At 35.3% G+C, this 15135-nt stretch overlaps 1 protein-coding gene across 3 annotated transcripts in view; it reads left to right on the top strand.

Annotated features, from left to right (window-relative positions):
* TRMT11 (tRNA methyltransferase 11 homolog) overlaps positions 1-15135 on the top strand; it is a 56965-nt gene that overhangs the window by 14282 nt on the left and 27548 nt on the right. For all 3 annotated transcript variants that reach the window (XM_026504756.4, XM_026504759.4, XM_057311064.1), the window contains 6 exons: positions 151-285; positions 1015-1171; positions 9802-9882; positions 12739-12903; positions 14512-14584; positions 14709-14840. In XM_026504756.4, the coding sequence (XP_026360541.1) occupies positions 151-285; positions 1015-1171; positions 9802-9882; positions 12739-12903; positions 14512-14584; positions 14709-14840 (743 nt within the window). The remainder of the gene's footprint in view (positions 1-150; positions 286-1014; positions 1172-9801; positions 9883-12738; positions 12904-14511; positions 14585-14708; positions 14841-15135) is intronic.

The following is a 15135-nucleotide window of genomic DNA, read 5'->3' as shown; positions in this document are numbered from 1 at the left end:
TTAAGTGCTTATTTTGTAGCACATTGTGTGCTAAGTAATTTTCATGTTTTGTCTTAATGCTGATACCAAATGTACAAAGTATGTATTATTATATAAGCACTGTTTTTCCTTTTAAATTCTAATAGAACATGAGAATCACTTATTTTTTAGGCACTTGAGTTTCTGCCATTTGAAGGGAAAGTGAATTTAAAGAAGCCACAACATATATTCTCTGTTTTGGAGGATTATGGTTTGGACCCAAACTGCATCCCTGAGAATCCACATAACATTTATTTTGGTAGATGGGTAAGCAAGTGTCCTTTTTACCTATTTCAGATTGTTTCTTTAAAAGCTTAATGTTAGACCTTTGTATAGGACTCTTTATATGTAGAATTTTAGGAGAGCTGAAGGCTCAGAATTACCATATGAATTGAAATGAGTGGAAAATATGTGGTTATGTGTTTTGTTTGTTTTTCCAGAGATTCCTGGGAAGTGCCGAGAGGCTTGTTAGATATAGGGCCTAGGTAGGAGGTGGTGTACCAGGAAAAAATAGCATAAAACTTGTCGGAAATTCTGGATTGCTTTTTAAACAGAGAAAAGGCAGAGTGCTGTGGTAACTGAGCGATCTCATTTGTGGAGTTCTCAAATCTAAGCTCACATTCTGAAAAGAAATAAAATTACTCCAGAGCAGTCCTGCTCACTTCCCTGAGGGTAATGGAAGCTGGGGCTTATGTTACAGATTATTGTTTTTAGGAGAAAAAAGAGGTGGGTAAAGTTTATTCACCACCAACCCCTGGAATTATTGCATTCAAATTCAATTCAAATTTAGTTTGAAAAGTCACAGTAAATTGCAACATGCTAAAAAATACAAGGTATTTGTCCATAATTACCTCAATCACATTTTTTAAAGGAATAAGTTTAGAGCAATGGTAAGTGGAAAGAAGTTTTTATCATCAAGATACTGTGGTTTTATTGCGAATGGTTATCTTCAATCTGTTTTATACAGTTAAACTAATTTGAAGAATCTCTAATTAGATTGCAGATGGACAGAGAGAGCTTATTGAGTCATACAGTGTCAAAAAGAGACACTTTATTGGAAATACAAGCATGGATGCTGGTTTATCGTTTATCATGGCCAACCATGGAAAAGTGAAAGAAAATGATATTGTCTTTGATCCATTTGTTGGAACAGGTATTTTTATTTAACTGTTAAACTAGTGCATAGATGTTACTTGTTTATATTAGTCAAGGTTGTAGTAATGTTTTGCTAAAAGATTAGTAAATTTGTACAGAATAATCTTAATTATAAAGAAATAGTGACTAACAGATGACCACATATTTGTGTAATAGCCCAGCGTGCAACACTTGTGCCACTTCAAGAATGGTATGATTTAATTTTGTGGGCTTTTTCCCTAAGTAAACCACTAGGTGGAGGGGCATACCATACATTGCAATACTGTGTACTGTGGAAATGCAAAGGTATACAGTTTATTTAATAGGAAAACTTGGGTGGAAAAAAGACTTGATTGACAAGATAAAAATGTGTTCATCATTAACATTGATAATCATATACTTACATGGAAAAAAATGTGTCTGATCTTTGATTTGGTTTGTAGAGGTGTATAAGTAAGTGTGAAAATAAGGAAAGTGACTTAATTATCGACGGGCTAGAGCCTGGCTGCTGAGGCTGCAGTCTGTGTTCTGTACACACTTGATTGGATGTCCTCATAATTAACAATGTGTAGAAGTCCTAAGATTCCACACTTACCTCCTCTGATTCTGTGAAGAAATTTTCCCACTTTGCACCATTTTTTGCTGGATCTTACTCATAGCTAGGGAGCACTCATATTTAGGTTTGTCTGGCTAAATTCATTGTGATTCAGATTGTGTTGGAACAAATTATGTCTGTGGTTGGAGTTTCTCCATGTAGCTGTCTTTCCCCATCAGAAACTTGGGAAGCAGTATTGCCACAATAGCTAACATTGTTGAACTAAAAAGAAAAAAAACTTCCTGAGGAGATTATGGCACAGAGAGAGGTTATGTGACTTGGCCAAGGTTATACAGTGTGTAAATTTCATGAGATTCAAACTCAAGCAGTCTAACTCCAGAGCTCATGCTCTTGACTACTACGCTAGAGCTGTCTCTTTCTGCATTAGAATCTGTTGGCCAGCTGTTACAGCATAAACTAACTTGAGGAATATGACCACATGTGATTAGAAAGAAATAGTATCAAAGTCAAGAGATTTCTAACTGTTGGAATGATTTTCTGTGTTTGTTGTTGAATTAATATGCTAGTGAGTTTCTCTTCTCCCACTCCACCAATGTCTCCATATATCCCCCACCCAGCATTCGACCTATTTCTTTCCTATCCTCATTATCCTTAGTGCCTCCCCCCACTTTTTAAACTTTTATTCGAAATAATGCCAAACTTATAGTAAAGATCCAAGAATAAAAATAGAACAGAGAACACTTACATATACCTGACTCAGATTAAACTGTTGTTAACATTTAGCCTCATTTACTTTATCATTTTTCTTTTTAGGTTTATTTACACCATTTTGTTTTCTTTACCACTTGAAATTAAGTTGCATCCATCCCATCCCTTTACCTCTCAAATACTTCAATATATATATATATCTCAAGAATGAGGATATTCTCTTACATAACCACAGATTAGTTTTCATTGTTAGCAACTGTACTATTAATACAATACTTTAATGTTCATATGACATTTTTGTAAATTGACCCACTGATGTCTTTTATACCATCTTTTTTCCTTTCCAGTCTAGCATCAAGTATTGTATTTTGTCATTGATGTTTCTTTGATCCATTTGATATGGAACAAGTCCACAGTCTTTCTTTTATGAAATTTGCACTTTTGAAGAACACTGTCTCTCCTCTCTTTTTTATTCAGAATGTACTTCATTTGGGTCATTTATTTCCACATGATTAGATTCAGGTTATACACTCCTGGCTGGACTACAACAATGATTTTGTGTCCTCAGGGCATCTGTATGATGGTATCTGCCCCTCATCAGTAATATTCATTTTGATCAGCTGGTTTAAGTGGTGGGTGATTTTCCTATTGTATGATTGCTGTTTTTTCCCCAGTGCAGTTAATAGGCGGCCTGTGGGGACACATGTTAAGACCCATGTAAATATCCTGTTCTGCATCTAAATTTCCCCTCACCCCTGCCAAGTTGTCAGGTTTGGCATTCATTGTTGATTCTTGCCCGAGCCAGTCTTAACTTTGGTCACAAAGGGATGATTTTCCAATAATAGTACTCCCTCCACAATTACCACGTGACCAAGAGCTCTTTCTTCTCTCCTATGTATTTATTATTAATATAAGCTTGTGGATTCCTCTTAGTGGTCTATAATTCATTACTTAATTATTTTGTTCCTCAAATTGTCCTACGTTTGCCAAGTGGGGCCCTTTTGCACTGAATCTGTCTTTTATTTTTGGGCACTTCTTTCTGGCTCTTCTTTTACCTGCCCAAACCCTGGAATCAGTCATTTCTTCAAGGAAGTGTTTCTTTTAGTGGGGAATGGTATTAGAGACCAAGATCTGGGTGCTAAGTATCTTCATTTTTCGACCCTTTCAGCAGATAAGCTAGGACATTTACATGTGTATGTGCACAATATGCATATAAATGTGTGTGCACGTACACATATCCCTATGTATGTACTGTGTGGGCATGTGGATATATACACATATTGTAGAAATTGTGAATTTTCATATATACTACAAGTTCTAGTCTATCCCGACAGATTTCTTTCTTGCCTATCCCCATTCCGTTTTTACATGTGCCTTCTTCCACGGTGAGAATCCTGTTTTCTTTCACCATCTACACATTTATTCTTTTGCTCATTCCCATAACACATCTAAAATAGTTTCAAAATTGCTTTGCCCTTACCACTAAAAGAAAAGCAAAACAATACAAAAACCCTATTAAAAGGATATGTTTTTAGGCTATGTATTCAGTTCTCTACCCCACCTGAAGGGCAGTAAAGTCAAATATTGTGCTTTCTTTTTATTCCCCTTCATTTAAAAATCAGTTCGGAGTTCATTTTTTTCAGATTGCCCTCAGTTTTAGATTTTTTACCTCCTTCCATCCGTGTTTATTTATTTTTAAATATGTAGAAGATCAATTTGCTTCCAAAAGTCAACTATACGAGAGGTATACTCAAATATCACTCCTTTCCATATCTCTTCCATTCTTATCCCCCATCCCTTGTAGATAACCAACTTCTTTTTTTTTTAAAGTTGATTCTTCTTGTTTGTTTGTTTTTTTTTTTTTGTAATGATAGGCAGATATATGTACATTTTATTTCTACTTCTTTCTTACACCACTTTGCTTTTCTCAATTAACAGTTTTTCCTGAAAATCACTGTCTGTTAATTCATAGGGATTGTCTTCATTCTTTTTTATAGTTGTACTCTATGGGTGTATATACTATGATTTATTCAAATAGTCTCCTATACTTGGACATGGGTAGTGTCCAGTATTTTAGAGTTACAAATAAAGCCTGCAATTAATACTCTTTCGTATATATACTTGCATAATGTTGGAGATACGGCTCTAGGGTAAATTCTTAAAAGTAGAATTGCTGGTTTAAGAATGTATGTATATTGCTAAACCTTGCTTCACCAGCAGAGTTTACTGTCAAGGTTTCGAAATGTTGCCAGTCTGTTGGATGAAAACATAATCTCAGTGTAGTGTTATTTTGTATTTCTCTTATTATGAGTGAAGTCTAATAACCTTTTATATATACATATATATATATTTTAACATATAATGTATTATATATTAAAATTGTTTCAGGGGTACAGGTCTGTGATTCATGAGTCTTATGTTAATACCCAGTGCTCATTACAACACATACCCTCCCCAGTGTCCATCACCTAGTTACCCCTCCCCTCCAGCAACCCTCAGTTTGTTTCCTATGATTAAGAGTCTCTTATGGTCTGTCTCCCTCTCTGGTTTGTCTTTTTTCATTTTTCCTCTCTTCCCCTATGAGCCTCTGCCTTGTTTCTTAAATTCCGCATATTAGTGATAGCATATGATAATTATTTTTCTCTCATTGACTTATTTCACTTAACTAGTTCCATCCATGTTGTTGCAACCTTTTATATTTTAAGGGCTATTTTAATAATTTTATTGGAAATATTTTTCATGTCTTTTGCCCGTTTTTATGTAGACATTTCTTTATTTTTGAAAGTACTTGTATGTTAGGGAATTAGCCCTTCCTCTTTTTTCTTGTTTTTTGTATGTATGCAAAGATATATACATATGTATATTACATGCATGTGTGTGTGTGTGTGTGTGTGTATACAAAACCAAATATTTTCTCCCAGTTTGCCATTTATTTTTTGACTTTGCAAGCAGTTGACTTTTGCCATGCAAAAGTTTTTCCTACATCTAAGTTAGAGAGGTATCTAGCTATGTATTTCTTCTAGTACGTTTATAGTTTTAGTTTAGTTTCCTAGATCTCTGGTCTGTTTGGAGTTTTTTTATATGCTGTGAGGAATGGATCTATAAATTTCTCTTTTTTCCAAATGCTAAACCTTTTATTAATCCTTAATTTGTTCTTGGACTTTAAAAACTTTTTCTGTGAATGAGAAGAATTCTTCGACAAACATACGTGCACATAATGCTTAATATGTATACATACATGTAGACAAGACTATAAAGTCTAAAAATAGAGTTCCTAGTATAGGTAAAATTTCTTTCCCTTGATGTATATGAGGTTGGGTATATTATGGAATACTAACTGTAATAAAAATATTGATTACCTTCAGTGGGAGTAAGTGGCAAGGAGACCTGCCCCTAATTTGCTTTAGAGCAGCTCCTTAGAGTGGGTAGTAAATCTTGGTCCTGTGACTGTTTACATAGGACAATTAACTGAAAATTACAAAGAGGAAGATCTTTGCCAAGATGCTGCTAAAATTTGTCTTTGTAATTCGTGTTTCTAGTTTAAGCATAGCTTTAGAACTTTAGTTTTTAGTGCTTTTGTTTTGAAATTGGTGATATAATTGTGAATGGGCCCAATTCTTAAGTATAGTTTGTGTTTTTTCTTGGGCCTTTTGTCTCACTGATGGGTAGTACCTTCTGAAGGATTGGGGAAATACTAACCCTGTGCCCTCCTCCATGGCCATAGTTTTTCAAAAATATTTTTGATAGTATTTTTTCCTGGTTTCCTTTTTCTAATATTTAAAAATAAAGTCATGTGTATCCAATCCTTTCCCATTTTAAAGGCACAAAATTGAAATATATTAGTTTCCCAAATGTTTAATCCACTGACTTCTCATGACCTGTGATTTTCTCAAGGTTATAGGATAGCATAGAAAGCTTCTGGGAAACTGAAAGGAGAGATATAATCTTTTCCTGCCTAAATGCCTTTCCTTTTTCTTTAGACAGTCTGCCGTTGTCTAGAATGACATTATGAGCTGTAGAAACATACTTTCCTTTCCATTTTAGTGAATACATTCTTTTCATTTTAATAAGATTTTTTAAAAAGTTGTGTACTTCCATTTTTTTTCTGAGGGAGAAGATACCTATCATTGGGCCAGCTCTTAGTAGTTACGAAGTCCTGTTCTAATATGAGTATGGCTGAACGATTGATGAGCATGATATGTTGAATACCTATAATGGTACAGGTCTGCATATGATATACAAGAGTTGTGAATGGTATACAACTCTTATTAATTGAGTGTGCAACTTTACTTAATTTAATAACAAATTTTGCTTTTGTTTATCTAATTGGTAAGCTAAGTATATATTTGTTTCAATTGGTGCTGACCCCAGAGGAGAGAAAATGGTATAGAGAAAAGAGCAAATAGAGTGAGTTTTAAATCCTTAATCTATTAGTTATTATGTCACTTTGGGCAACGTTCTCAACTTGTTTGGGCCTCAGTTCCATCATTGATAAAATGGCAATAGTAATATATTGTGAGGATTAAGTGAGGTAATAGTTGTATATGAAATTCTTAGGAAGTTGCCTGACACAAGGTAGACTTTCAGTAGACTGTAATGGTTATCATTATTATTTTTAAATTATTATTTTGTTAGGAACTTAGATGCCTTTTTGGTGAAAGATGTTAGATATAGTCAATATTGAATGGTGATGATGAACAATTTGGCCATGAACTCATTTTCTAGTCCCTTCTTCGGCTGATTTCCAAGATACTCATAATTTGCAACTGTTGGCAAATTGTGACAGCAGGCGAGGAAACTGAGGGTTAAAATTGTAAACATTAATTCTTTATTTATAATGAAAGTAGTTGGTACAAGCAGGCACACAGCCAGTTGCTGTAGGTAGCTGTGATATGATTTTATGACAGAGGTCCATAGATATTCCTTTTCTCCTTCCCCTCTCTCAAGTGAGTCAGCTATTTTAGTAATTGGGAATATACCCAGGAGACCAGTATGCACTCCTTGGCTGCTTCTACCTTCAGATGAGCCATAGTATAAGGAAAAGAGTGCAGCTCCTTTGGAATTTTATCATTGCAGAATGATAGACACAGGTGCCAGGTGTTGGGAAACTCTGTCCTGGTCCTGGGTGGAAACTATGGGGGAGGAAAAGAGACAATTCGGAGAGAGGTAACTGGTCTCTGTAGGTCTGTGGAATAGTCTCTGCTTCCTTCCTGTTTTTGTCCACAACTCTCTGTAGTCCCCTTTTCCTGAGTTTCCTAGTTTATCTGGTAAAATTTCTATTTTCTAGCAATATCCTTTTGGTCAGGCTGCTAGTGTAACTTACCTGAGTTCATTTTGAAAAAGGATAAAGTAGATATAGTAGTATTCCATTTTTCCTCCTTGTCTCCTTATCTTTCAGCAAAACCAAAGCCCAGCCTCTCGTTTCTACACTTTTGTAAGGCTTTCCACTTAAATCTCTAATGATGAAAATCATAAATTAGTTTCTGTATTACAAATAAATTCCACTTATGTCCTTTTGCCTATAAGATATTGCCCTAACCTTAAAGTGGTTACTATTTAAGTAAGGAGAAATTAGAACACTGAGTTTGTGGTATTTGTACATTTGATAGCATAATAAATTGGGTGAGTCACATTACCTGCCCCTCATCACTTCACCCCTCCTTTATCACGCCTTCTTCCACCAGAAAGCTTCAGGGAAACGCCAACTGAGGTATAATGAAATGTAAAAAATGCTTCAATTTAATTGAGAAAACAACTAGATGATTAACAGTGATTACCCCGTGACCAGTTCAGAGAAGCTAATTTATAATGATTTTATTTAAAACTTTGAAAGCTTAAAGGGCACAAAGTTAACTAACAGATGCAGTCTAACAGATTATTCATCTCCTTTCAGCAGTGTACTCTAAATTGGGTCTTCTCAAAACTCACTCTAACCAAATGGATAAGGTTCTGTTTAAGGAAGCACAGGAAAGCTTTTCTGTTCCCCTTGACAACTAGTTCTTCTAGGTGAGTATCTGCCTTAATTGGCAGAATTGTAGTAATTCCTCGTAATTTGGGTGAAGTGATTTTGTGAGTATTCCAGGTCATCACAATACAGTATCTTTCCTAAATATGGATGATTCCATTTATAGAACAAGACTGAGGGCTTACTTAGCTTCCCTCTCATACAGATGCTTCTTGTAGTTAGTATGAAGGAACTTAGGTTTTGGTTTCTGCTGTTCTTTTTTTAGTCCTCCATTCTCTACTTCATGGAATCCAGTAGTAGTAGTAGTAGTAGTCAGTTACAGTATTTTTCACAAGCAAAGTTTCTTTATTTAAGTGCATGTTCCCAGACTGTGTTTTAAATGGCTATGGAAGGAAAACCATTAATTTATAGATCTTGACCCTCTGGAGGCACTACCCATCTTAATTTTAGAGATTACTTTTGAGAAGGGTATATGGGAAAATATAGAGAGAGTCTGTGCATAGTTTAAGAATATATTTCTGATGTCAGTTTTGACTGACAGACCTTTCTATGGTATAGCTATTAGGACTAAGAGCATTTTAATTTGGATGATTAAAAAAAGTAAAGTTCAATGGAAAGTAGAGTTATTAAAATAACTTTGGTTTTTGTCCTTAAACAATTTAAAAATATTATTTCCTTTTATTTTAAAGGGTTTCATTAGTTTTTAAATCTTTATTAGGATTTTTCTCTGTGAGCTGGGCACAGCTATTAAGTTAGTCTAGTCAAATTGTGTTGGGACTTTTATTCTTACTTCGATCACAGCACTAAGGAAACAGAAAAGTCATTGTATTATTTTCTTGTGTGTGCTTGATAATAGTTATTCAGAAATTCATATTTACAGTTTAAAAAGAGGTAATTGCTTCACTGATTACAGGAATAACTATTTCTTGTCCTAATATTTTAATTTTTGTAGGGATTAATGTCTTACATATTAATTAATGCCCCCTTAAGTAATTTGAAACTCAGGCTTCCATGGGAATTGAGCCCAGTTGTCAGAATTTATTTATTGCTAGCTCTTTTATATAGCAGCTTTATATGCTCATTGGTAAGTAAGGAGTAAGATGCTTTGTATAGACCTCTCAAAATCAGATGAAAATCTCTAAATATACATTATTTTGATTAAAAAAAAGGTAATTTTCCCTAAGCAGTATGTTTAAAGTAATGATGACAGTACATATATTAATTCCCTACATTGTGACCAATGTAGTGAGCACAATTTAGAGGTTTACTTCTGAGGCTTGCAAAATATGGTCAGGACCAGTGTTACTCTCTGGTACTCTGCCTACAGCTAGTTTGTAAGACTCTAGATCAGACTCAGTAGGGGAAGAAACGAGAGTCTGGGGCTTTCTGGTTAACAGACCATAATTGTGTGATTTTTCAGGTGGCCTTCTGATAGCATCTGCTCATTTTGGTGCATATGTTTATGGGACAGACATAGACTACAATACAGTTCATGGCTTGGGTGAGTAGAGCTTCTAGACTGTTATAGTCTTTGTTCTTGTACCAAATGTGCCTTCAAAATAATTAAATGGGTTTATATGGCATTATGCATCTATCTTTAATGTTAAGATACAGAGTTGTGATATAATGTAGTTTTATTTATTCTTACAAACAATAAGATTTTGTTGGATATCTGCTTTTTATGAAGTGATTCAGTATGTGCAAAGTGATCTCCTGGGGGAACACAAAGATGAAAAAGAAAAAGCTCCCCTCACAGTCTTAGAGAGATTTTTAAAAAGTTGGCAAACTCTAAGGTTGTAAACTTTAGGCTTGGGAAGGAAGTAGGACAGGGACTAGCCATCTTCTAATCAGCGTGTCCATGTTAATAACATACAGTTTCTATTTAAAGATTATCACCATTTTTTATTCATAATCGTACTCTTGCATGAATACTGGATTAATTTCTGGTCCTTGAGTACCATATTGCTTTTAATTCCATAACCAACCAAAATATCTTTGAAGCGGTGAAAGTGACAGTAACTTAGAAGATTCTGCATTAGACTCAGGTTAACTCGAGGCAAACATTTGCTTGCTCTTGAGGCAATTTTGGAAACTGTTTTAAAATCTAGACACTTTGCTAATGATACATGATTGGATGGAATTGAATCAAACTGAAGAAAGTATTTCCATATACCTGAATGGTACTAAAAATGTCAAGTTTCATTGATGATTTTGAAATTCTATTTATGGTGTATTCCATTATTATAACTAGAATCAGCCCTTTGAACACCCTTTTTCTTTTTTACCACCCAGTTTTTCTCAAGTTATTGTATTGATGAGAATTTATTATACCTTTTTTTTCCTGAAACAATTTGCCATATAGTGTTCTACTACCTCTCTTTTTTCCTACCTTGACTCTAAGGAATTTAATAATATTTATCATAAGGAGAATTGGTTATGTTTTATCAAGTTCACCTAAATGGGCTAACCAGAAAAAGATATTCTTGGCAATATGATAGAGCAGACAAAGTGCTAAGAAGAATTAGTCCAGTTTGCTTTTAGTAGAAGCAGTATATTTGCTTTAAGGAGATTGTCCTATATAATTTATTAGAATTCTTATTTATGAAAGTTATATTTTAATCTTTCAGTCTACTTAGGTAGAATTCTGATGGAGGTAGAATTTTCTCAGAACTTATCCAAGATGTTGTTAAATATGCCCTCTGTTTCACGTGCTTGTAATCACTTTCTGTACTCTCAAATATTCTCAAAATCTCTTATTTTAAAAGTATAAAACCTTTCCTATCACTTCTGTAGGGGCCCTCTGGCTGCCACTTTGTTTTCCACTTCCTTTTGCCAAAGTGCATCTTGAAAACTAGCATTTACTTGCTGCCTCTTCTTTTTCATCTCTCACTGTTTTCTATTATTTTCTAGCTCCCACACCTACTGAAAACTCTTACTAGGGCTACAGATCTATAGTATTCAGCAGTGTTGACCTTTGTAAAGCCTCCCTTGGTTTCCTGGACTGTGTGGCCTCATCGGGTGGTACTTTTACTTCTTTGGCTGTTCCATCTCCATCTCCTGAAGGCCCTTTGGATTTCTTTGACCTGTGCTAACATGTTGCTGTTCCCCAGGCTTCTCTTTTTGACCACTTCTCCTCTCACAATGCATGTTATGCAGAGTCATGTCATTCTTCTCCTTTTGACTTTTTTAAGTTTTGTTTTTATTGTAAAGGAGATCAAGATACAGAAGAGTGTATAAAAATAGAATAATTATAGAACAAACCTGTAACTGCCACCTAGGTTAATAAAAAATGTCATTCATTCTTATGGATTTAACTTAAGTGCATATAGTGGTATCTCCTCAGTGTATATATTCGGGCTTCTAACTACCCACTGAGTAGCTCTTTCCGAATGTTCTCTGGGTAGCTGACAAGCACAATCAGTACACCTCAAATCCCATTTTTTCCCCTAACCTCGTGGTTTCTCTAATTTTTTTTTTTTTTTTGAGAGGAGGCAGGTAGGGGCAGGCAGAGAGGGAGAGAGAATCTTTTTTTTTTTTTTTAAAAGATTTTATTTATTTATTTTACAGAGATAGAGACAGCCAGCGAGAGAGGGAACACAAGCAGGGGGAGTGGGAGAGGAAGAAGCAGGCTCATAGCGGAGGAGCCTGATGTGGGGCTCGATCCCGGAACGCTGGGATCACTCCCTGAGCTGAAGGCAGACGCTTAACCGCTGTGCCACCCAGGCACCCCGGGAGAGAGAATCTTAAGCAGGCTCCATGCCGACCGTGGGCTCGGTCTCATGTCCCTGAGATCATGACTTGAGCTGAAATCAAGAGTTGGGTGTTTGACCAACTGAGCCACCCAGGCACCCTGGTTTCTCCTATCTTAATCAAGAGTATCATCATCCACTTGTGTCTCCTAAACCAGAACTTTTGAACTTCTTCCTTCAACCCCCACTTTAACTTTTCATCTGTAATGTCTCCATTTGGCCTGTTCGCTCCTTCATTTCCCAAGTTTGCTCTCTTCATTTCTGTTTCATTTATCTGATTCATCCCTGTTTCTACACGGGCCTATATGCTCCTGGAGGAAGGGGACCATGTTCTATACAGCTTTGTGTCTTACTTGTATATGCTTTCAATTCAGTAAGTATTGAATGAGTGTTTAAGATGATTGAAAGATGATAGAACAAGATCAGTTGGACAGTACATTTTACTGTTCAAAATATATTTTTGTAGTAAGTTGAACTAAAAATAACTTTATGTAAATAAAGTTAAGATTTTAAGTGAAAGCAAGTTTTATTTGAGTAGATGTAAGATAAGAAATAAGAATGCTCTATTTGGTTTAGTAGTTTCTGTGTTCCTTTTTCTTTCCCTTTAGGAAAGGCTAGTAGGAAAAACCAGAAATGGAGAGGACCAGATGAAAACATTAGGGCAAATCTTCGTCAATATGGTTTAGAGAAGTATTACCTTGATGTCCTGGTTTCAGATGCATCTAAACCTTCCTGGAGAAAGGGCACATATTTTGATGCAATCATCACCGATCGTAAGTTTATTTTTATACAAAAGTAAGAGTAGGATTAGTTTCCTAAAGTCATTTACATTTAAAGTAGAAAATTTATCAACACGCAGAAGAATACTAGCTTGTACTACTCTTCACTCCCACCCCACCCCCTGACTTCTTCACATAGTGAGAAGGAAAAAAATGTGACCATAAGGCAGGATACCAATTTAATTAAGTAGTTGAGAGTTTACTATTTTGGTTTTTTAAATTATATAGAGTAACTTGTCTTTCCTTTTTCTCTTCGGTTTATTTTTTGGAGCATATATTTGTTTAAAATTTTTGACTATAATTGGTTATTAATATACCAATTGAAGCCAAAATGTCATTTGCAATTAGAGTGTCAGATGTCAAAGAAGAGTTTTATTTTTTGATTTTTTTAAAAAAAGATTTATTTATTTGAGAGAGAGAGAGAAGATGGGTTCCCCCCACCCCTTGAGTTGGGGGGAGGGGCAGAGGGAGAGAATCCTCAAGCATACTATCCACTGAGCGTGGAGCCCAACATGGGGCTTAGTCCCACAACCATGAGATCATGACCTGAGCTGAAACCAAGAGTCAGACACTCAACCGACTGAGCCACCCGGGTGCTCCAAAGAAGAGAGTTTTAGATATCACATAATTCTCCATGTGTAAGCGTTGGTGTTATGTTTAGCTTTGTTTTTGTAGCACATGTTTTCACTGACATCTCCATTCTAGAGTTACAAGAAATTTGGGATTCTGTGAGTCAATAGGCTGGTGAACCCACTGAGATTCAGGAATGTGAATGAGAACTTGTTTTCCTGTGCCTCATGAGTTCTGGGCTTTGCAGGAATCCTATCTAAGAATAGGTTGGCCTTTTCTACTGTATTTTGCAGTAAATCTGTAAATAGTGGCAAGTGTATCTCAACCCTTCCATCTCAGCTCATTTCAGTTCTTTGGTAATTTAGGTGGTTTCAGCTTTAACAAAAGAAAAATTATCAAGGTATTACACTGTCAGTATGAATCTGCTTTACAAAAATTGGGGGCTTTTCATTAATCTAATTTATTGTTTGTTCTCATTATGTATATTTATATAAAGTATGTAACTTTTTTTAATCCATAGAGAGTGAGTTGGACACACTGTGGTCTTTTACCCCTATACTGCAGTGTGTATTTCCTAAGAATAAGGATTGTCTCTTAGGTAGCTGGAGTATAGTTATCAGTTTCAATAAGTCAATGCAATAGTTGAATTTTATTTTGTCATCCACGTCTGTTAGTCACCCAGTAATATTCCTTTATTTATTTTTTTGTTTTTCCCTCTGGGACAGTATCCAGTCTGGTATCATGTTTTTCATTTGGTAATATCTCTTTTAGGCCTTTTTTAGTTTGTCACACTGTCACAGCCTTTCTCTCTTTTTATGACATTGACATTTTTGAAGAACATAGTGCCCTGCTGTCCTTCCCAATGTTTTAAATAGAATGTTCCTTGTGTTATGCATTCTCGGCTGGAATATTTCATAGGTGGCGATGTGTTCCTCTCCGAGTATCCCATCTGGAGGCCCATGATATCCATCTTCGCCTACCTGGTGATTAGGTGACTTTTGACTATCCATGTTATTTGTGTTTTTTGTCTAGCTCCATATGGTATCAGAGAGTCTACAAGAAGAACAGGTTCTCAGAAGGAAATACCGAAGGGAATGGAAAAATGGTAAGTGAAAGTTAAATATAGTATGTTACTATTTTGAGAAGAAGCATGTTGTGCTTTTTAATTAGCTAAGTTTAACGGTCTTAAGGTTTTTCACTGATTTTGAAATTTTGTTTTCTTTTTCTAGTCCAGAAAGCCATGTTCCTGTTTCCTTGAGTTATCATCTGAGTGATATGTTTTTTGACCTGTTAAACTTCGCAGCTGAGACCCTCGTATTAGGTGGAAGACTAGTCTACTGGTTACCAGTGTATACACCAGAGTATGTAATGTTAAATAATTTTATTTTTAATTTCACTTTTATATTATCTGTATATCTAACATTTTTCCCTATTTTTAATTGGATTCAGGGTAAATATCTTTGTGTTTAATGTTTATAATAGTCTTTGTTTACCTACATATGTGTATAAAACAGGCCCCATCCTCTTATTGATTGAATTTCTTTGACCTTTTTATTTTATATCAGGAGTTGGCAAACTATAGCCTGTGGGCCAGGTATGGTCCTCACCTGTTTTTATAAGGCACTTGAACTAAGGTGGGTTGAACTAAGATGGGTT

The sequence above is a fragment of the Ursus arctos genome, unplaced genomic scaffold (genome assembly GCF_023065955.2).
Source record: "Ursus arctos isolate Adak ecotype North America unplaced genomic scaffold, UrsArc2.0 scaffold_13, whole genome shotgun sequence".
NCBI lineage: Eukaryota > Metazoa > Chordata > Mammalia > Carnivora > Ursidae > Ursus > Ursus arctos.
The sequence above is the reverse complement of the archived record's forward strand: the minus strand, read 5'-3'. Positions and strand labels throughout refer to the sequence as shown.